The 24,137-nt window shown below is 37.0% G+C and overlaps 1 protein-coding gene across 2 annotated transcripts in view; it reads left to right on the forward strand.

Moving 5' to 3' along the window:
* SLC44A1 (solute carrier family 44 member 1) overlaps positions 1-24,042 on the forward strand; it is a 69,239-nt gene extending 45,197 nt beyond the window's left edge. Inside the window, exons 6-16 of one of the 2 annotated variants that reach the window (XM_054652302.2) lie at positions 1,264-1,433; positions 3,231-3,320; positions 5,453-5,580; positions 6,612-6,798; positions 8,718-8,883; positions 13,177-13,333; positions 13,820-13,903; positions 15,538-15,675; positions 17,353-17,589; positions 19,161-19,241; positions 21,449-24,042. In XM_054652302.2, the coding sequence (XP_054508277.1) occupies positions 1,264-1,433; positions 3,231-3,320; positions 5,453-5,580; positions 6,612-6,798; positions 8,718-8,883; positions 13,177-13,333; positions 13,820-13,903; positions 15,538-15,675; positions 17,353-17,589; positions 19,161-19,241; positions 21,449-21,472 (1,462 nt within the window). In that variant the 3' untranslated portion in view covers positions 21,473-24,042. Of the gene's footprint in view, positions 1-1,263; positions 1,434-3,230; positions 3,321-5,452; positions 5,581-6,611; positions 6,799-8,717; positions 8,884-13,176; positions 13,334-13,819; positions 13,904-15,537; positions 15,676-17,352; positions 17,590-19,160 lie in introns of both variants that reach the window. The other variant, XM_077171210.1, reaches the window with a different exon arrangement.
* Positions 24,043-24,137: the final 95 nt, after the last annotated feature.

Raw genomic sequence — 24,137 nt, forward strand, 5'->3', positions numbered from 1 at the left:
AGTGACTTTAAACAAAAACCTAGGATTAACTAATTAATTACCTAGAAATGGCAGGTGATCATAATTTCTCCCAATTTCCTTACAGAATAGTTACACTTTAATGATTTTCAGTGTGTCATCCTTTTTCCCCAGAAAAACAATGGATGGGAAATATGTGCCTAAGGCAGCTGGTTTATTCACTATGTGTTTAAAATGGTGGCTAGAATTTTGGAAAGACATAGCTTTAAAAATAGTTCTTGAGGACAGAAAATGGTTGATTTAAAGGTCATTGCTGAAATGGAGAAACTGCAGAAGATTATATTCATTGCTGGTATAGTCCCAAAATTTTTCAAGTAAGGAAGATTGGGCAGGTAAAACAATAGAAAAGATTTTTTTTTCATTGGATCCAATTACAGGAAGGAACATGTAATTCATGTCTGAAATGTAATTGGGAATTGATCAAATGATGTAATAGGCTACTTTGAGATCTGACATAGTTTATGACCAAGGCAGATGGCTACTAAATGGGAGACATTTAGAAAACAAAATTACCCACTTTTAAAGGAAAGTTTTTGCTCTCTTGTGTCTTTCTCTTGATAGCAGGTTTTTCATAGCATTCTGCAAAGTTTAGTGCATAGTCTTAATAGTTTTTTGTGAGGGCCTTTCCAAAACAGTTCAAAACAATAGAGGCATCCTGGCATGTTTTGCATAGTTCTAACAAAGTTAATGAATATAAACACTGTGATTGTAATATTCAGTACAAGAACTAGCTTAGTATGGGGAAAGACTAAGAATAAATGCATTCATTTTGCTTGGCAGCAGTTGTGAATGCTGATGTCCTTTACTACAAAATATATACTCTCAAGAAGAGTATTGTTATTCTGCAATTTCTTTTGCTGCAAGTATGGACCAGTATTCCATTTTAAAATGAGTGAAAGGCATTGTTTCAGCTGCTGGTTCACCAGCTGACACTTGAAAGAAAGACATTTAAGTGGAAGTAGGAACATATACTTTCTGCGCCTTGTCATTTAAGGGTGGGAGGGTAATAATATCCTATTGAAATGTACATTCCAGTCTCATAGGGTTGTTTGTAAGAACTGCATCACTTTTCATTATGATCATCCTCATTTCAGCAGCACTTGTGCATTCAACACATGGTTTCTGGTTATGATGTTATAAGGGTAGAATGATTGCATCTATTCACCTTTCATTTGTGTGTTGATGTGGCATTTATATTAAGTAGGAGTAATTTTTTTTTCTGATTTTTTTTTCTTGTGTCACCAGTGCACCTATTCCATTCTTCCATCGCTGTGCTCCTGTGAACATTTCCTGCTATGCCAAGTTTGCAGAGGCCCTGATCACCTTTGTCAGTGACAGTAGTGTCTTACACAGGCTGATTAGTGGAGTTATGACCAGCAAAGAGATTATAATGGGACTTTGCTTGTTATCACTAGGTAATTGTTTTTCTCATTACTAGCTATTTCTTAGTGTACTCCATTAGGAGGTTGCTAACACACTCTAACCACATTATGAGCAAAAACCCTGTATAATAGCAACAATCCCTTAGAAAATTATTCAGAATGCTTTTTAAAAATTTTATTTGGGAGCTGGGTAACTTATTCATAAGTAATATACTGGTTTTGTTTCTCTTGTTTCTATGAGATAGAGGATGCGTGGCTGTTAATTAGCCAACATTAATTTTGATATAGTTAAGAGAACATCCGTCTTTTCTTAATTTTTTTATAGTATTCCCCTTTCCCATTTGTAGTAGTCATCTTCTACCAACTCAAGTCCAAATAAACCCTTTCCAAATCAAAAGGACAGGTTGAGAAATGCAAAGTAGTACACTCTGGTTGGATGTAGGGGATTTAATTTGTTTCATTTAACATACTTGCACAAAGATATGAGAACTTTAAGAGTGAAAACAAGAAAATCAGGTGCCCATTTGTTGCACTGTATGTTACCTCCTTCTTCCCCTTCCTTCAAAATTAAAAGCTTCAGGTCTTTGAAAATCTCAGCCTTTTCTGAAGAGCTGGAAATTCCCAACAGTACAGAGGTGCTGAATTTTTTCTATAGCTGCGAGATGCCTCTAGCCTATCAAGGGACACTTTGCGCTGCACTGAAGAGCTGCTTTAACAAAGTCATCTTGTTTGAGGTGGAATGTTGCCCACCGACATAAATTGCTTTCCTAGCGAGTCTATTTTACTCATACAAAGTATAAAATCTGAAATCCTAAAATGGGAGTATCATGATATTAGCTATGCATATGAGGGTGTATTACTTAGAAAGAAACACTGCAAAGCTGTATCAGATATAGGGATCCTTTGTTTTCAGTTTCCTTTTGTGGTTAAAAAAAAGGGTGGGGGAGAAGGAAGGGAAAAGGAAAGGAAAAAGAAGAGGATGCTAGATACGATTAACTCCCTCTACATACACACAAAAGACCACTGTGTATTTTTTTCAACTGTAGCTTGAAAGCTGTTTATTTTTACATCTTGACAACTTCAGTATTTGGTAATAATGGTAGAAAACTATTCGAAATCTGAAAGCTAGTGGCTGATTCACAGTCCTACTGTTCAGTTAGAGTCAGAAGTTAGTACAGAATTTACATATAGTTAATTTAAAAATAGTTTTTTTAATTTTGTAGTTAAACAGAAATTTTTTGTTTTAAAACAGTGGGTTAGACTGTGATTCAAAAAGCCAGATTCCAGTGACTTGCATGTAACTGCTGAACACAAACATGTGTATGTTAAAATACAAATATGTACTTGTACACACTACTCACTTAGCCTTAGCTGCTGTATAGTTTTTTACTTATGACTGGCATGACATTTCAGAATACACAGATATCATATTAACTGCACTGGTTTGACATGTGTATTTGAGTACAGACTCTGCCCTGGTCCTCAGGAGGTGTGCTCATGTTACCAGACTCAAAGTACTGTCATGCCTTGCTATCTGTTTGGTCATTGTCCAAGTACATCTCTGTCTGTATGCATGCATTATGTCTTGTGTTTGATGTACCGTGTAAATGTATTTATGCTCTCTTTGTTTTAATCAACATTATCAAAGCAGAAGTTGTAGAGGTGCCTAATTTTCTTAACTATCTATTCGGTGAGTTTGTAAGCCTCAAAAAAGAAATCTGCTGTAAAAATTCTATTGGAAGACAGTTCCCTTAGTACAGTGGGAAAATTAGGAAGGCTATATATACTCGAAGTAAATAGTCTGCTTATTTTATTTGTCTTCTTTTGCAGTGTTGTCCATGATTTTGATGGTTATAATAAGGTACATTTCAAGAGTACTTGTCTGGATTTTAACAATTCTTGTCATTCTGGGATCGCTTGGTAAGTCTTGTTTGTTTCCCACTTTGAGGGCCCAGTTCTAATCCTTGTGCTCCATTTCCTCAGCCCGGCTACAATCCACACACATCTTGGATCATGCCTTTCCCTTCAGCCTTTTTTTTGGGTCCCTTTCCAGATGCACATTCAAAATGCCACCTTAGTAATTGCAGATCTCTCTAAGAGAGTACATTGCTCCTTGGATATTTGCACACCCTGCTTGGCAGTCAGTCTTCATGTCAGCCTAGCTCACTAGAGCCCACAGGTGACAGTGCAGGAGATTCCTCACAGCACTTGTAGCGCAACCCTAAATGTTGCCTACTTCTTTACCTGCCTTCCAAACAGGTCAGCAAGGCAGCTAAGCCTGGGTGTGTCTGGTGGTACTCCCATGCCTCAGCTGGTGCATGAAGAAATCAAAGGGCAACTCTTGCTCATGCAGCTGAATATATTTACAACTCTGACATGTTCATCAGCCCTTCAGTTCTTTGAGTAGCTCTTTAAGATCTGTTCTTGAAGAGAGGAAGTAAAGGTGCTTCTCCAGCAATTCTAATTAAATTATTGTATTTCTATATGACTCAGGAACACCTGCATGACCCAGATCATATGTGAAATGCCACCAGTCAAGCTATCTTGGAAATGAACAAAGGTTGTCTCTTCCAAAATGATGTAACTTGTGTGAAAATAGCCTTATTTTGTCACACTAGCTTTTAAACTCATAAAACAAAAGTTTTCTACACTTATTACTGAGTAGCTAAGCCAAAATGTCTGGGCAGATGACTGCATAGAAAGAAAAAAATAGAATAATCACATTAGGAAGCACTAATGATTTAATTCTCGTAATTCAAGACTGCAATGGATGGAAAAAATCAGCAGACCATCTATATTTTTTCAGGATCACTTTGGTTTTCTGATTAATGGCCTCACAATCTATGACCAGGGAAAAGGAAAAATATGGAGGTTTTTTTTCATTTATATTCTCTTTAGTAGCTGAGCAACCATGTTGAGTGAAACAGTTGAATAACTTATCTTACTGGCATCTCTTACTAGGTTCTAAAAAGTTTCATCCATTATAATAATGGATTGAATAAAACCCCATCTTTTATGACACATACTGCTTCTTCTGTCTTGACTTTTTGTTTAGTAGGTGTCAAAAGAGCATTCTTCATTTTAGACCTAAACAAAGTATGACCAGCAAAAGCATGGCAATCACAGAATCACAGAATGGGTGAGGTTGGAAGGGACCACAGAGGCTCATCTGGTCCAACCTCCCTACTCAGCTTTATGCATTTGATTCAGAAATACCAGCAGAACAGAGAAGGACAATTATAAGAGAAAAGAAATGTACCAGAGAGGAGAGGTTATCTCCCTGAGGGGCTGGAGATCTGTGTTCAAGCAAAGTTCTACCTTGGAAAGGCAGCTAGAATAGGAGAATTTTTTTCTGGCCATAAGGCTAGGATTAACATAACAGGGGTGAGAAGATAATACCTCACATTGTATTTGCCTCCTGTGCCTTTTACTAATGTTTTTTTCTAGTGTCCAAGACATTGTCTGAGGCATGTTTAGCTACATATCATTAAGGTGCTGTTTCCAGCATCAGGCTGATGCTTGTTGTTTATAGTCTTCCCAGGAACAGTAGACTCCTTGTTTTGTTGTTATTTCACATCCTAATCGAAAGGTCTGTCTCTGTTTTTCCTCCTAAATTCTTACTCCCTGCATTATTGCACACACCCATACATTCATACATACAGCCTACCACAGAACTATTTATTCTTCCTTTTGTTCTTTTATTACCTGTCTAGTTGGAGCTGTGCTGTTCACTGTTAGGGCTTTCCATGAAGTAGTTCTTCAATGCAATTTACCCTAAAACACAGAGTCAAGGTTCTGCAAGTCTCTTAGGTGGTCATAGTATGGTGAGACTGTGAAAAGAATATATTCACTTGAGAAGAAGGCAACAGGGGAGAACTAGGTACTTCTCCCTCCTCTCAAGTTCCTGTTGGGTTGAGCATCAGTGCTTCTGAGTATTCAGTACCAGACTAGACTTAAAAGGAAAGAACTGCTTTATTTCTCTGGGACTAGGTGGTATATATCACACAGAGGATTAATTTATTTATCCTTCTTGTTTTCTCACTAAAACATAGGTGGTACTGGAGTCCTGTGGTGGCTCTATGCTAAACAACGAATGTCTGCTGGTGCTCTTGAGACCCAAATAGCCAAAGACAATCTTCAGGCTCTCTTGATCTATGCCATTGCAGCTACAGTCTTCACGGTATGCTTTGCTAATGATGGTATTATTTTCTGCTCTTGTCTTCCTGTTAATCTCTATTTTTTATTCAGGTGAAAGCATTGTATTGCACACATTTTGGAACAGTTTATTTCTGCCACAATTTCTGTTGAAGTGATTTTCTTTCATTGTGTTATTTTTTTAACTTTTAGGAATTGTTCTCTAACACCTGATTATGAGTCAGGGGAGACTTTCTAGGAGCTGTTCTCTATTATCTGATTTTAAGTCAGGAGAGACTTTCTAAGCCTGCAGCTACTTTCATCTACTGTAAAATATCCACAGGGACTTCCAAGAATAGGTATGATACTGGACTGCCAATCCAAAGAGATTTTTCTTAGGTTCTCAGTTCAGAGGTACTTAGTCATTTCAGTGTATTTAAAAGTCCTTAGCCTACTTCTGAAAGAAGTTGTTCTTAAATCATTATGAATTGAAATACTAACACCATTTTAACCAATTTATCTTCTTTGGCCTTGCTGTTAATTTCAGTCACTGAATTTACTATCAGAAACTGACAATGTTTGACTAACTTCACAGGAATTGTAGACTCCCTCTTCTGTTCTTGTTTCTTCACATCCTAATCCAAAAGTTCCTCTCTGTTCCCTCTCCTAGATTCTCACTCCTATATTATACACATATATACGTACATCCTATAAGACCACCACGCCATGGTCAGATATAAATTTTGAATTACCTTTCTTAAAGGTAATTAAAAGTTAAAACTGGCTGATTTCACTGCTTTGTAAAACATAATTGAGGATAGAACCTGGTCTTGTCTCATCAGCCTAAAGCTATGATGATTCCAAATACATACTTATGAGAATGGAATTCACCAAAAGTATAATTTGGAAAATAATTTATTACCAGAAGAAGCTGATAGAGGTTTTACATTTTGATCTTGTGATTTTATAGATAGAGTATGTGTTAATTTAGTGTGTTTGAATATCCTAGCTGTGTGAAAGAGTATCTTGATTCTGTTTCAGTACTCTAAAATGTGATTTGGAAACTTCCCCCTCCAGGTTATCTTGTTCTTGATCATGTTAATTATGCGCAAAAGAGTAGCTCTCACCATTGCCTTGTTCCACGTGGCTGGCAAGGTCTTCATTCACCTGCCACTGTTAGTCTTCCAGCCATTTTGGACATTCTTTGTGCTTATCCTCTTCTGGACATACTGGATCACTGTCTTGCTTTTTCTTGGTACTACAGGTAAGCAGTCACTTACTTTAAATAATTTTCATTTCATTGTTGTATGATTTGTAGCAGAGTTGACGAAAAAGCCTGTGGGAATCTCAAAGAAAAAAGCCCACTTGTTGTGCTTCTATTCCTGTCTGCTTCACTGCCTTCAGGTTATTGTGCATTTGAGTCTTAATTCCCAGCATGGTACTTTGTGTGTTTGGCTGGCTTTTTGATTTGATGCAAGTTGGCTTGCTGCAAACCATGAGACGCTAATAATAAAACTGCTGTAGCAATTTTTCAAATAATTCCCTCTAATTTTCTAAGTTAAAGACAGCATAAACTTGGAGTCGCTAAGTATTGTACTCACACAGATGAATACACAGTAAGAGAAGGGCCATTGCACACAATACTGTCTCCCACAATGTAAATATTGTGATTTTAGTTTTCAGTTGTTTGTAACTTAGGTGTCCAGTATTATTCCAGAATCAATAGGGAGATTTTTCTGCTGCTTGTGTATTGTATTCTGAGAGCAGCCAATGTACTGCTAATTCTTGCCTGCTCTTCAGTATGTAGAAGGTGAAATCTTTGTTTGTATTCAGGGTCTGACAAGAGCTTCTAGAATTAATCAACCCCATAGGTCCAAATCTTAGTTACTTCAGCAAAAAAAACCACCACAGCAGATGCTTTTTAAACAGTCTGTTATTTTGCTGTACATTGTAGGCAACAGACTGTCATTCATTATTAAATGTCTTAAAATTTTGAAACATGTTGTTTGCTACTGACCCAAAAGTAGCAGTGTTTCAAGTCACAAGGCTATTTCATAGTAATACAAGATAAATATTTTCCATATCATGAGTTCTTAGCAAAGGTGTGAGGCAATAGAATTCATATGTTCCTGTTCTCATTACTGATGGAATTTTTAGTTTTCATTGCATGCTGTGCTATGTGCAGAAAATGGTCACCACTGAAAGTCTCAGCCCTGTGCTTCCTTTTCTGAGGCAGACCACTGCACAGGCACTTAATTTGTAGGAGAATGTAGTTTGATATTATAGTTAACTGACAGAGCCCTTCAAACTGCCTTGATTTTGCAAAAACTATTTTATCTTTTTTGCTTATATCAGTATCATCACTATTATCAGTTAAATAAACTGTTTCTGCAAATAAGGCCAAATCCTTGTTCACCAAAATCAGAATTATTTCCATAGTTAACTTATTGACAAGAAAACATTCATTTTATATGTAAGTATAAAAACATAACTAAGAATGTGGGTAAGGTGCTGTCAGTGCTAAGTCATAACAATGCTTTTCAAGGTAAGCACTTTATACACACTTCCTTGCAGTGTTTTTCTGAATCTCATCAGCTGTTCATGTAGATGTTGTGTAAGGGGAAACATCGCACTGTGCATTAACACATTGAAATAAAGCTTATCTTAGCTCTGACATGCTGTCAGTTTCTGTACATTATATTGATATTTATATTAGACAAAGAGTTGATGCATTTTTGAATGTATGAAATGACTTATTTAGAATTTCTAAGGCTGCTCCATATGTCTGCTACTAGCTTTAAAGCTACAAGAGCTTACCATAGGGAAAACAAAAGTGATTGTTAATGTTGACATCTAGATGTAAGGAGCTGATACTGATTCCTGCTGTATGAAAAATATTGATAAGGCAGCAAACTCAAATTAGAAATGACTGAAGTAGACTTCCATTATGTTTAACTATGTGATTTTTTGCTATGAGATGGTGGTTAGTTGTGGAATTTTTTAGTGTATTTTTTTCAAATACCATTATACTTATTGTAAATGTGGTAATTGTAAATTTAAAACTATGAGTAGAAACTAGAGAGGTTTCTGCTGAAACTGGTTATGAGCTGCTAATACCATATGCTTCCTTCATTATGAGTTTATGTAAGCATCATTTTGCTTTTTACCCTCATTCATTTCTAGGTAGTCCTGTCCCAAATGAGGAAGGATTTGTTGAATTTCGGATGGCAGGTCCTTTAAAATACATGTGGTGGTACCACGTAGTGGGACTCATCTGGATCAGTGAGTTTATCCTGGCCTGTCAACAGATGACAGTAGCAGGGGCTGTTGTAACATACTATTTTACAAGGTAAGGTTAACCTAGATAGCTCTATCATGAGTAGCCTACACATTGACTTAGCAGAAATAATGAGCAGCAGGGTTTCTGGGGAGAATATTTGTGTCCTTTGAGCAAGCGGGGGAACAGTTAAATTGCCTTGACCCTTTTTAAATAATGTAAAGTCCTGAACTATCTGTTTTGCCATTTATAGATGGTATTCTTGACATATAAGACTTGAAGTATTATTTGCCTTATAACTTGTGCACATTCTACAGGTATGGGTGGTTGTTTACAAAGTAGGATGAGTCTGGAAGGTCATCTGTTTTGCTAAATAATTAATGCTGGGTAAGATCTATAGTAGAGGTTAAAAAATAATGAAAGCAATTGATTATTATTTTAATTGCAAAACAGTGCCCTTAAAATTATTTACAGTGCTTCACAAATCTTCATTAATCTTTCCTTCACAGGATTACTTAAGATCTTATTAGATTAATCATTTATATATAGATCCTGACAAGATCATATAGAAATTAATGTAAAATGTTAAAGCTCCATATTTTATTGCTGTACTTGTGAGCTAAATTGTGTATCAGTTTTTTGAATAATGTATGCAGGTATTTTTCAAGTGCATGATTCAGATCACAAATGTTTAATTGCTTTGTCTTTTTCATTGAGGCCGTTATCTGAACTACATTTGACTTCTTTTCTGCCCTACTCTTTAAAATAATATCAAAAGCAAGGAATCAATTTATTGTGCTGTCAAAAGTTTTGTTATTTTATTAATGATTTAGTTCTCCACTATACCAATCAAATACATCTATGAGGTTATTACAAGATGTTACAGGGCTGTAATCTTGTGAATAATTAAACTAGATTGAGTACGGAATGAGGAAAATACAGAGGAAGGAGAATAACTCTGCACTGAAATAGATTGCTTAGCAATGTGTATGCTTCATCTGTAAGTTTATGTATTTCCTATGACCTGAGGGTGAATGATTTTTATTTCATTCATACCCTATAATTCCATAACAGCAATTTTATTTTAAGTTAGTAAATACTCATTTCTCTCTGTTATCTTCTTTTTGCATTTTAAGGTACAACCGTAATTTGAAAAGTGACTTGTAAAAACAGAAAAGGCATTAATTTGCACTTACCCATTATTTTGCATATAAACAGCTTTCCAAATCAAATGAGATGAGGTTATCCATGGAGAAATGTTTTATACGTGTTCACTGCTCATTCACTTTACCCGGATGGATTCCTTTCAACTCAGGCAATAACAGGCCTCAAAGTGTTTTGCATTACAGACTTTGCCCTGAAAATGAGGAAGTGTTTGGTTTGCCTGGGCATAAGACTCAAGCAATTCATGTGATTGTGCCTAACACGGAGTAAAATTTGTCTTCCCCTAAAAGCTGATTGGAATAAAATACAGGGTAAACCTACTTTAATCATTAACATCTGAGGATTACATTATGCAGATATTAGTTTCATGGAATGAAGAATCTACTTTTGTTTTCTTTTCTGAGTGAAATTCTCATCTCTTCCAAGCTGGGGAGATCCTTTATTTTTTGAATGTTATCACATGTTTCTTAATATGCTTATTATCATGCTTTTATTTCAAATAAAGAAGAAGAGACATTCTTTAAATGTTTAATTAGTGCTATCCTTTGAGAGAGATGTATAAATGAGTTTCTTGTTAGAAAAGAATAATGGCTTGAAACTGTGAACGTGAGTATTTTTCTGATAAATTAAAAATATTATAACTACAGTGCATAAAATAACTTGTTTTAAGGCTCAACCCTTGGTACCTTGAGGATATAACAGCTAAATCAGAAATTAAATAAATCTGAGCAAAGAGTTTACCTGATCAATTAGTAATATCCACTCCAAAGTCTATACAAAGATTTCCAAAAGAACAAGAGAGGAGAAGGCAAGTTTATCAGTAGTCTGACTAAAAAAGTACTAGCACAGTTTCCTACTGTTTTGGAAGGTTTTGAATTGCACACCATCTGATGCAACTTTAAGGGAATTCCCAGTTCTTAATAGTGGTAATGCAGCCAACTGCTAGTAAGGCTGCCTGAAAACAATGAGTGTTTCCAGTTGCTTGGAGAATCACTGGCCAAGGTATTGGCAAAAGCTGGTTAATATAGAAGTTAATGTGTGACAGAGTTCATTGACAAGATTCACTCTACTACTTAGTAGATGATTAAAGCACACTTTAAAAAGGAAAAGTAGGACTAAAATCAGTTAATCTAAGACTAAACCTAAAATTATATGGAAGCTGGGGATGATAAAAGCTAAGGATGAGAAAGGATAAGGATAAAAAGAAATGAGGGAGACCCTCTTATTGAATCACAAAGTTAAGAGTAGGCCATCTTGCCACTCTTAGCCCCAGACTTCACCAACAGTTTAGGCCTAAACAGTTAAACAGCACCTAAACTTAGTATCACTTAATCAATAGTGTAATTTAATGAATTTAGTGAAAGAGTGTATAGAATTTACTATGAGCACAGCAGTGACTCAGTTACTTAGACCTGATTTACTTACCCATGTAACATTCACAGTACTTTCTGTGTAACATTCACATTTGCTGTAGCACATTCACACTCACATGTGTAGGTACAAGGTATAGACCCGTAAAAATTCCTCTCAAGTTCAGTGAAGCACTCAGGTCAGATGCCTCTACACCTTCTCAAAAGGTGAAGGGTTGAGGCTTGAGAAGTGGGATGTCAGCCCAGGCTCTGTCAGCAGCATTTGATATTGGTCCTCTGAATATCACAAATTTAAGTGTTGGCTCAGTGGCTCAGAGAGGTCCCACTCAGAAGGAGGTGCTGGTCATAGCCCACTGTGGTCCAGGAGTTTACGGGGTTGCAAGAGAATTGGCTTTAGTCAGTAATTTTCCATCCTGTCCACAATTCAGGTCTGTAACTTTCTTTGAAAGGTCAGTAACAGAAATGGCTGTTCTACCTAGGTTGATATTTGGGCACAAAAAATAAGTTTACAAGGCTGTTCATTTAAAAACAGGAGCTTGATAGACAGGACAAGTTCCTGGGAGCAGACTGTGTTTCTGATAAGTTTGTGGAGCTGAGCCTAGGTGCTGTTTGTCAAGACAGGAGCCTAACAAGAATTTCTTAGATTGTAACGCAGCCCAAGATGGGAAGGGAAAAAGGGGATGCATCACCACACTACTCATATGTGTTACAAATCAATTTAAACAGAGAACAGCAAAGAAAACTAAGTCTTTGTGAATAAAATGGATTGAACACAGAAAGGTTCAAAATATACTCCAAAACTTGATTAAAACCAAAGGAGGTTAGATGTTGGTGCCAAAAAAACCAAAAAAAGTTTATATATTTTATTTAATAGTAAAAGAGACAAAGGGAAAGAAAGAGAAAAGAAAGGAATATGTAGAAAAAGAGCAGGGAGGGGAACAGGGAGAGGGACAGGGGTTAGGTAGAACCATACCATCCTTCCAAGGGTCTCCCGCACCCCAAAAAGTACAGAATCCAATGGATCCATGTATATTTGGGCCGGGTAGGAATGCTTAGAGGGCAAGTTTGACACTGTCCCTTGCAACACTGGGGATCTGTTACATCATGTTGCAGTGCTCCAGTGCAACATCTGGGGGCCCCTTGTCCCCACAGCTTTTGATGGGCCATGACAATCCGTCTGCTGTCGTTCGCGTGGACATCCTGTAGATGTGGCTTTCCCAGGTGAAGAGGTGACTGCCCCTGGGCAGGTCTGCCCTACAGAGTATGGGCATTCACTGCCTCTTACCAGTGGCTTTTTCACCACACACCCAAAACCTGTCCTTCCCACCCCCACCCTTTAGTGTGAGGGCCTATGCAAGTCTGGCAGCTGATAGCCCTGGGGCTGTGGTCTCCACCCCAAAGGTGTGAGGCTCAACTGTCCTGTGAGTGTTTTTATTTTTTTTTCCCAGCCCAGAATTGAGTCACTTTCTCTGATCTCCATCAACTTGCAGTCCAGAGCTTCTGTCAGGAGACTCATTCAGCGTGTGATGGTCTTCCATGCAGCTTTTGTTATAAAGTTTTGCTATAATAGGCAGAAGTTCTTCATAAAAATGCTTAAGCCATAAACAATAACATTGCAGTCCCCAACAGTATGACATACCAATTCCTAATCCTTGTCCTGCATTAGAGACAAATTTGTAAAGTTACACAGATTGTCAGGGTGGAGTGAGCAATATATCCTGAAAGCTAGTATGAGGATAATATATTCCTTTTGTACATTATTTTATTGAGAATTTGTAGCACTTCTTAAATACTGATCATTCTACTTAATTTTTTTTTCTCTTTTCAACAGGGAGAAAAGAAATCTACCATTTACTCCTATTCTGGCATCTGTTAATCGCCTTGTTTGTTACCACCTAGGAACAGTAGCAAAGGGGTCTTTCATTATCACACTAGTGAAGATACCACGAATGATTCTTATGTATATTCATACACAACTCAAAGGAAAGGTAAGAGAAATAGGTTCCATTTTCTTATAAAAACTCAAGGCCTGATATGTTTACCTGTTTATTTAGTCAGTGTGGGAGGGTGGAAGTCTTGTTTTGGAAGAGATCGGGGTAACAAGAAATTCTTCACTGTGAGGAAATGGAATAGGAAGACAGCGTAGGTCAGCCCTGTGGGAAAGGGTGCAATAACCTAGAACAGGTTACCCAGAGAAGTTGTGGATATCCCATCCCTGGAAGTGTTCTGGATAATGCTGGATGAGGTTTTGAGCACCTTGGTCTAGTGGAAGGTGTCCTTGCCTGTGGTGTTGGGAGTATCTTCCAACCCAAGCCATCCTATTGTTCTCTGAATATTTAGACTTTACAGGACCATGGGACTGATACAGATTGCTTAAGTTAGCAGGCTGAATATCAGTTACTGAAGCACAAGGGAATATTAGTTTCCATAAAAAACTCTTTATCTGTGTTTTCCCACATTCTGTGCTTTTCTAGGAAAATGCTTGTGCTCGCTGTATGCTTAAAGCCTGCATTTGCTGCCTTTGGTGTCTAGAAAAGTGCCTGACATATTTAAATCAGGTAAGATTTTCCATATTTACATTTTATGTAAGGGCCGATATTAGTATATATATATTCCCAGAGTGCAATCTGATGCCAACACATAGTGTATTGTACTTTGGAACTGAATTTGAATGACAGAACTTCAGTCTTGTCTCCATTACTGAAATTACACTGCAAATCACTGATCTTTGGAATATATTCCACTGATCTTTGGAATATAAATAAGAACTAAAAAATAGCCCATATTCATCTTTGTGAACATGGTTTCTCAACTTTATAACAATTTGTTTAGTGGTTTAGTGGAGGCATTCCCCCTTAGGTCTACTCAGTCAAACTACATCTGAGTTTAATAAAGCCTCTTATTTGGCCTTATCATAAAGCAGAGCACTAGGGCTCAGGAGCTCAGTCCCTGGGTAGGGACCGGGTGCCCGAAGCTAGCTCGCTCATGCCAAGGCCGCAGGGCTACCATCCAGCAAGCATGGTGATTATCAGCTCTATAGTGATTGCAAGCTCTCAGGATTTCAGCTCTGCTTGCTAGGTAGTGGTGCCCTGGGCTTGAGGCTGCAGCAGATGGAGAGAGAGGAGAAGGAGAAGGTGCAGGCTGTTCCACAGAGATGGCTTTATTTGGGGAGGTCCGTGAAGGGTCTCTGCTCTTCTTCTTTCTCCTCTAAGGGGGTACAGTATGCTTCTTTTATAGGGTTGGAAAGGATCCAAGCTTGACCAATGGGTAAGGGGTTAACATGACATTGCCTTATAGGGTTACAGAGGTAGGTTAGGGGGTGGAGGACAGAAAAACAGGAATTTTCTTTTGCTGTTTCAGCATTCCTATTGTTCATATCCTCCATGGTGCTTTTCCTAAATCTATGGGGTTTACTACATGAGTTTCAAAATATTTTTGCTATGAAAAGAGAATTAAGCTTTTCTATGCATAATATTTAAGATTCTCACAGTGTAAAAATGATATAAAACATCAAATTGTCATCATCATCTACAAAGGACAAAAAGAGTTGCAAATTGCAACACACTGGCTGGTCCTTGTAAAAGACCCATTGTAAAAGTGGGTTTATGGGCCATAAATATCACATAAATAAATATCAGATACATAAATATCTTGTACATAATATCTCTTTCACTGTTGTCAATTTTTTTTAACTGGTGGAAATGTAGAGAATAAAATTGTAAGAAAGCATTTTAAACATCCCAATGTAATCCTTGAAAATTGTCCCTCGCTAACCTTGAATGCAGTCTAGTTAAGTGTTTAGAAATAATCTTGGTTGACTTGTATGACACTCAGACTCTTTTATATTTCCAGATTGGTTTTTTTGGAACTATTTAATTTCTGTAGCTATGCTACTGTTCACCTCCTCCTGCAGAGGAATTGCAAATTCTGTTTAATGAGTTTTTTCGAACAAACTTGTTAATGCATAAATTATGAGCAAGAGAGGAGAAGAATAGTAATTCCTTACCTCATATAATCTTCTGTCAGCTGGTTCATATTGCTTGATTCAACAACTCTCAAGGGAATTTTTGTTCATTAAAATCATGTGATGAATGTGTCTTACTCATAGCTGTATCTTCCCCCTCACCTTCCCCATCCTCCATCTGAAATGCCTGATCATTCTATGCATAAATCTTCAATCTCCTTTTTTCAGAATGCGTATACAGCCACAGCTATCAACAGCACCAATTTCTGCACCTCAGCAAAGGATGCCTTTGTTATCCTAGTGGAAAATGCTTTGCGAGTGGCTGCCATAAACACAGTTGGGGATTTTATGCTGTTTCTAGGAAAGGTATGTCTGCTGCATACAGCTGTTACAGATCTATGTAGGAGCAATCTCTCTTTAGCAATGGCTTGAACTCTAATTCAAAATACTTTAAAAACCTGTTTCTTAGTATGCACTTTATCACATCTAGCTGCATCATGTTAGGAGGGTACCATCCACTATAGGGAGCAGAAACAGATGGTCCACTTAAATTTAGTAAAAGTGACTAGAGAGGAATAGCTGAAGTTTATGACACTTTTTGCATTTTTTAGGGAATCAAGAGAAAAGTTATTAGAAAGTCTAAGGTTTTGATTTTGTAGTTAAGACAAAGAATTTTTAGGAAAGGAAGTTGTTCTTTGAAATTCTGTGTAGTATGGAGTCTCTAGGTTTATGTTGAAAATTTGTTACAGTAGTGATCACCTTTTATGACAAAATCAGACTGGAAGAGTACAGAAGCCTGCAATGAGGAACTGCCAGTTTAAGCAACTAAGTTAGTTCTACTCTGAGAATTAAAAGGAGACCAGAATAATTTCTGTGATCAGTCAGCCTTTTGTATTTCCAGCTAATGGAGATATACTTTAATCCAGTGAATTATTTCTGTCCTTTGAAGTGCCATAATTTACTGAAACAATTAATACCAGATTACTTATCTGGACACTGGTTGGACAGATCTGTATTCTTCATTGCATTCCTCTACTTCTGTTAAATCAGAAGTTCAGCAGGCTGGACCTTGTATCCAGTAATTAAATGAGTAAGCTGTGAGAAGAAATAAATGCATAGGGGAGATACAGGTGCTTTGGAGAACCTGAAATTACATCACAAATTTTACTGAGGAATCTGAAAAGTGTTAGGAAACACCCCCTGAAAAGACATCTCAGATTATTAGAAAAATGTTCAGGTGACAGACATGTTCAAATGAACAGTGCACATAAAAATCAGTATCAGCTTAAATAATGCTACACTATCAGCATCTCCTCTAGAAGTTCAATGTGATGTTTTTGTAAAAGCTGACCTATTTTATGATTATGTTTAGTTGCTATTCATAAAAATACACTCAGAAATATTCAAAAAGTTAATTGGCACCACCAATGTAGTCTTTTTGGTTTTGTCAAAACCAGACTGATACCCAGTGGAATATCTGTTACGGGCTCACACATAGTATAGTTCTGTAGAGACTGTTACATGAAGTGCCTCATGTGAACTCTGATCTACTTTCTCCTGTATGGAGAAGAAATAGATATTAAACAAGCTTGGAAATTGTTTCCACTAGCAAAATGAAAATTATACCATTCTCCTAATACCTAACTTCTGCCTCTATCCCAAGTGAAAAAACCAACTGCGTGTTAGTCGATGCATGGCATCTGGTTGTGGGGTTTATATAATTGACAGGACAAAGTTCTTTTTTACAAAAGTATTGTATAACACTAGAATGATGAGAGCAGAATATAAACGTAATTTTCTCCGAAAAATACTCTTTGTGATGAAGAATGTGTAACAATTGACTTGAACCTGTTGAAAAATGAATTAAATGTCTTTTACCCTCAGGGAAATGGGGAATCCAGGAGGTAAAGCTCTTGTTACCATCTGTTACCTCTAGTTCTAACCCTGGCAGACCAAGAAGCATACTGCCTTGACACAAACAAACCAAACAAAAAATTTCAAAGGGCTTCTGCCATTAGAGTTGTCTACCATTTTCTTCTTCAGGTCCTGATTGTCTGCAGCACAGGTTTGGCTGGCATTATGTTGCTGAATTACCAACGAGATTACACCATCTGGGTGCTGCCACTCATCATTGTCTGCCTCTTTGCATTCCTGGTTGCTCACTGCTTCCTTTCCATTTATGAAATGGTTGTTGATGTCCTTTTCTTATGTTTTGCCATCGATACAAAATACAATGATGGGAGCCCTGGCAGGGAATTCTACATGGATAAAGTTCTCATGGTAAGTTTTCCCTTACTCTCAAAGTTTAAGGATCTGGTTCCATAAAATAGGTATTTTGACAATGGAATGAATGCACTAGCTGAGTTCAATATGCGGGTTTTTGGTTGTTTTTTTTACCTTGCCATCTTGTTCGTGGCTTGATCAAGAATCAGTGTAATCTGATAAGCATCAAGTAAGTAATGATGCTTCCTTCCCATGGTATTGGCTTCTATTTGCTAGCTATTGGATGAGTAGTGATCTTACAGATTCATACTTTTGGATATCATGTCTTGTAAATTACACAGTGCAGAATAGAAGGAAATAAAACAAAGGAAGAAAGCTTGTTTTTTTTTTTTACTTTCCCAAGAAGGACTTCTCTTTGGATATGAGAGAGGAAAAATATCAGAGTATTCTACCTCATGCATAGATAGTGATCACAGTGGAGTTTTGATATAGGCATCGACCAGAATTGGCTCTGTCACACACAGAAATACCAGGCTTTATGGCCTATCCTGGAGCCTACGTGCTTTGTCAAGGCCTTTTGCAAGGCCGATTCATTTTGTCCATTTTTGTCCATGTTATTCTCTGTTCAGTATAACTAGAAACCAAGATAAAAAAATCTGCTTGTCAAGCCTCTCACTTTTTTAGTTGCATAGGAAATTTCTTGTCAGTGTTTTTAAGTGGCAGGTGTAGAATATGTCTCTGTAAAATGTACAATGTACCTTTGTGTAGGCTAGAGGAGGATTCTCATGACTTCTTACTTTTTTTTTTTTTTTGTGGGAAAATCATGCCAAGAATTTAGTGCTAAATTTTTTGTAAACCTCTATGGAATCTAGAGTATATAATAAATAAATCAGCTGCTGATTAGTTGCTTTTTAACAGAGTAAGAGTAAAATGCAGCAAGTTCTCTCAGAAGAAAGCATTGATAGATTGTAAAAGCATTGTGGGTTTCTTTAGTCAACAGTCAATATCACAAAACCCCAGCAGCTAGTTTACTGACATTTTCTGCAGAATTCTTGCCTTTAAGAGAAAAATATTACTTAACATTTTATAGCACATTTTCTAATCTGCATGAAAAGGAGATTGTGATTTTGTGAAAAATGTAAGAGGTTGAATTGAGGACAGTTAGGGAAATCAGCCAAATCTTTCAAGTAATTATCTCCAAGTCCTTTTGTTTAATGTAGTTCTAACATTAGGCACAGGATACAAGGCAATAAATGGGATTCTGGTTTGTTTGGGGTATTTGTTGTGGATTTTTTTTTTTTTGTTTGGTTTTGACTTTTTTTTTTTTTTTTTGAAAATCAGCCTTTTACCTTCTTTCCCCATAAAGGAGAGCATTGCATGGTAAATATGAAAGTTGTAAGAGCACACAAGGCAGACATCTGTCTGGCTTCCAGAATTAAATAAGGGAGACCTTTGTGGTTATTTGGAAGGCTTTTTTTGGTACCTTGTGGTCCAGTCTAAGCAAAAGAAGTGGGAGATGCAAATTAGCTAGATATTTTGAGTAGTTACATCTTGAAGTTTCTGTCTTGAGATTTAATGTTTGTAGTCTGCTCTGTGAAAGCACTTGTCATTTCATTACTGTTTTTCAGGAGTTTGTGGAGAATAGTAAGAAATCTATGAAAGAAGCTGGCCGGGGAGGTGGAGCTGAGGGCAGAGAGCTAAAACCAATGGTAGGTGCAGATGAGGAGGTGGCGATCCTCCAAGAGTTTCACTTTTACTTCTTCTCCCTCTTTGTCTTTACTGACTGCACTTCTTCAGGAGAAGTTTTTGTTCTCTGTATCACTCAAGATGTTCTGCTTTTTCTGTTTGTGAGCTTGCCTATCACCTGGATGGCAGAGTTTTTGTCACAGCTGAGACCATCTCCTGTAAAAGTAAGATGAAAGGAACTGTCTCATATGAAACAAATGCAGTGTCATTTCATTAGGATTAGTGGTGCATGCCATGTGGTATATGCAGACAGCCCCAGATGCTGAACAGTCTAAAAATAAGATGGTTCTGAGATTTTATGGGCTCTTCTCAGCCCTGAGATGAACAATTTTTGCTCATCTTACTTTCACTGCAAAAGCCTGAAATGAAGAACACTTACTGCCTGCATCCATTGTTGCAAAGTAAGACCAGGTATTCAAAGCCCTCACCAAATTATCTTACGCAGTGCCAAGGAATTGGATACAGTGATTCCTTTCAACCTGCTCAAATGACATTTCTCCCAGTTGTTTGTTTTATTGCCAACTACTTATGTTGCTTGTCTCTTGTGTGCTCTTTCCATCTCACACTGTCAGATGCACAGACAGTGAACAATGCATCATTTATGCTTCTGCAGCCTGTTTTACTTATGGTGTGCCTGTTAGGAAGGCATTGCATGTCTGAGTAGCCTGGAATAAGAACACTATACATGGTACAGATAACAGATAGGAGGATAAGTTTGGAAGGTGGAGAACAGAGGGCGTATAACAGAGAGCCAGGCTGGGCAAGGTATGATTTGTCATCGTACATTATGACTTTGTGAAACAAAGTATTTTTCCATTATCACTTTCTCAGAGTGTTTGGGGTCTTTTTCATTTCCGTTCCATGGGGATCATTTTTTAACCAAATGGAATCTAAATAAGTGTATGCTAACTGAAGAATTTCTTTTTCCAACAATGTATGTGAAGCCATGTTGCATGAGCATTTTTTGACTAAGCTGGAATGAGTTCCTGCTATAGACTGGATAGATGTGTAGCTTTGCGTGTTTTGCTATTTCATTATGGCATACCAGTTTCTAGATTTGCTTATGCCTAAATGCTGCTCTGTTTATGCATATAAAAAACTAATTCTATGCTCATTTACTGTTTTCTTCTGGGAGTAATTCTAGCTGGTCAAGCAGACACTAATGTTGGGATTTTCAGAGCGAGCTAATTGCTGTAAATGCAAATGTTCCATGAAAATTATTGAGATTTGGGTGTGCAAACTCTCTAGTAATATGCACAAAAAATTCAGTTCAAAATTTTATGTTAAACTCTGTTTCAAAGAATTGGTTTACCTTAAGTGGTTTTCCACTTACACTGTTGTCAGAGCTGACACTGACTGCTACTTACAGTTTTGTACTTGACTGCCTGAAACTTGGAGGTTAAAAAACTTTATTCAGCCCCACCCCTTGTAGAATTGCAAACCAAGTACTTGCAAACCAAGGGTGGTTTTATTCTTAGAGGAAATTTTTAATGGACTCTTAGCCTGGTACTGGCTGAAAGTCCTCTTAGGATAGCTGGAGAAGATGCTGAGCACTTGAGGCTCAGAGTGGAAGTCTCCTGCTGAATTACTCCCAATTCTGCTGCTCATGTGAATGTCTTGTTTGGAACTGTTTGGGCTTTGTGGTTTTCCATTTTTGGGCATTCAGCTCCAGTTGATTTGATTATGAAATACTAGGATCTCGCTTCCTGATCACAATGGGACACAGCAGTTAAATATCTGAGACCTTTCCCCAAAGTAGAGGGCCTCAGTTATAGCTAGAGTAGGATCATTCATAAGTCAATTGTGTAACAGTAGTGCCCATAGTCCCAAAATTGCATGTCTGAAAAATAGATCAACACTACTTTTTTCTCTTTTTTTTACAAACAGAGTCTTTACTGCTTTGCTTCAGTTTCCTTGAAATGCAGATATTTCTTAGATATGACAATTATTTCTTCAAGTGAAATGCCCTAAGTGCAGTTGTATTTAAAATAGATATTAGTAGCAGAGATGAGAAAACTCTTTAGGAAGTTCTGTTCTTGTATCAAGGCACAACAAAAAACCCCACCTTTTCACGCTTTTTTCTTTATGGCTTCCAGTGACCCCTTTGACTCAATTTCTGCTTGTCCTTTGGCATCTGTCTAAGACTGTACTGTATGACTTTGTTTTCTAGGCCTCTGGAGCAAGTTCATCTTGAAACTAGCCAGCCATATTGGAACCCATTGACATTCCAAAACAGTATATATATACATATATACATACATACATATATATATATATATATATATAAATAAACAGCCAAAATCAGAGAAAAGGAACAGGGATTTAAAACTTTTTTTAACAATTATTTTTGTGAAACATGTACTCTTTTCATACGGGTGGCTTTTACAAGCAGCTTTATCATTGTTCCATTTCTTAAGTTATTTGTTGTGGTCATGGAAATGTTGATTCTTATCTGCTTGATATTTTAAAATCTGGAGGAAGTATCATTGTAAAGATAATCTGAAATCATGACTGGGTTTAGAGACAGATTTCCCATGACACTGCTAATCTGCTGAGAGTTTTACTTGTTTAATTTCTTTAAAATTTTCATTAAATTCAGGACAGTGACATGTACAGAAAACCTTAAAATCAAGAAAAATTTCGAATTTATTTTTTCAAGAGGTTGTTTCAGCAAAAATTTGTTCAGTTGAAATGTGTTTGTAAGCAGTTATTTTACTTTATAGCCCTGGCAGGGCACAGTTCTGTTTACCAGTATCAGATATCACAATAACCAACTCCTCAGGTATTTAGGTGTGTGGGAGCCCTTGCATCTCCTATTGAACAGAACCTACAAAATGGGGACAGATAATTTTTATATGCAATTAACTTCCTGCTTATCCTACTTTTATCCCTCATACCCATTGCCCTCTATCCTCCCCCTGAGTTCAGTAGCCTCCTTCACACTTCAGCAGTGTTCCTTTGAAGGGTATGGATTCTCCATACAGACAAGTGAAATAACAGATTGTTAAAGCTCAGTCTTAGCCATATTCATGATTAATTCATGACTAGATACAAAGATGCTGAGGTTGGGAAGAGAAATGAATTATACTGCTGTACATAAAAAAGTACTGTATGCTTCATTTCATCTAATGAGAGAGCTCTGGGAGGTAGAAAGGATCATTCCTTGCCTGTTGCTTGATCCATATTTGTACATACTGTAGTGGGTGGCTAAAGCCAGAAAGGGCAGAGAAACATTCCTTTGGAAGTGTAGCTCCCAGGATAGTTATCTGAAATTATTAAATAATGACAAGAGAACATGCTTTTTTATTATTATTATATACATAAATATCTCTTTAGTCTGGAAGTTCACCAGATATGAATGCTAATATTCAATTATTTAGCATAGTGAATTGGTAAATGCATAACTGTATTTGCTAAGAATTTATGATCTGTCTATGCTATATATTCCTTTTGTTAACATTTTTTAAGAAAACTATTTTTGTTATTGTAAAATTAATATTTCAGAGCAGAATTTTTAAACTTATTGCACTAAATACAAGCTGTCTTCAAATAATGATGCCTCAATGGTTCAATCACTCATTCCAGAAAATCTTTTGAAAGAGTAAGAGCCTTTCTACAGAAGCTTTATGATAAAGTAGAGAGGTATGCCTAGGTAAAGACATGCACAACTTGTGTAATCAAGGTTTAGTAAGTAAGCAGTTAACTGTGCTTCCTTTCAGACTATACCAGACTTCTAAATTGCTGCTGAAGGTTTAAATAATTATGTAGTGTCATTTAGCTAACTAGTGCTCTTATCTTTTTGGCAATAGTAAAACGTTTCACTTTTGCTTCCAGAAGTCATTTGATAACTTGAATTTGTTACTTTTTTTTCCTGTAAGCCAGTTAAAACAATTTACACTTTTCATATCACAGAACCTAAACTATTTGAATGGTACAAAAATAAAGATACATTCAGAAAGGATAGCTGTTGGGGAGGCAAAGAGACTTACCCAGTCCTGGAAGCACTTACTCATTTAAGTGAACCATATCTATAACTACTAGCATCAGGAGGGCTCTCTAAGTATGGAAATAGTAACATACACATCTGTGTAAGTGCTGACTGGACTAGAGCTTCAGCCTAGGGATCCAAACTGGAGCACAGGTGAGGCCTCTCTGTGCAAATTAGAGGTCAGACTTGCCCAGAAGAAGCACTGGAGCAGCCTTACTTTTGTGGAGAGGAGACATTCCTGCAGTACCAGTGTCTAAGATAGCAGTGGTACTCAACACCACTATTTGTGTAGATCAGAGGGATTTAGCAACACAAATTTAAAAACTAGCTTAGATGAATTTTAGAAACTGGTTTTCAAGACTAAAAGACTTAACAAGTACCCAGTTGCTTCCAGAGAATCTAGTTTTCATCTTGTTTGGAGGTTATTGGAAGTACTTAATCAAAGAAGCCCTGTATTCTTCTCATTTTGATAAGAAAATTCTGCCATGACTGGTTCCACAAGTTTGTGTTCTCCACTCACTGGATGTCCTGAGTGGGAACTGTACTCTGTAATTGCAACTAGGACTGCAATTGGTAACAAATTTTGTATTTTTGTATGACTTGACTGTGCACCATTTTTATAGCAGTTTATCCTGTCTTAAAAATAAATTTGTTTATTTACATGGTGTTTAAAAGATACAGGCAACACTTTTCTATCGGTAGTTGTAATGTTTAAGTGAGAAACCTATATCATTACAAAGTTCTTAATAAAAACGTGTGCACCATTCTTGAGTGTATATCCAGCATGCAGAGCTTTTCAGTCTTGACAAAAAGGCATTCCATCCACACACATGCTTTCCAGTGGCCCCTTAAAGCTTTTGAATGCCCATTG

This window comes from Agelaius phoeniceus, chromosome Z (genome assembly GCF_051311805.1).
Source record: "Agelaius phoeniceus isolate bAgePho1 chromosome Z, bAgePho1.hap1, whole genome shotgun sequence".
Lineage (NCBI taxonomy): Eukaryota > Metazoa > Chordata > Aves > Passeriformes > Icteridae > Agelaius > Agelaius phoeniceus.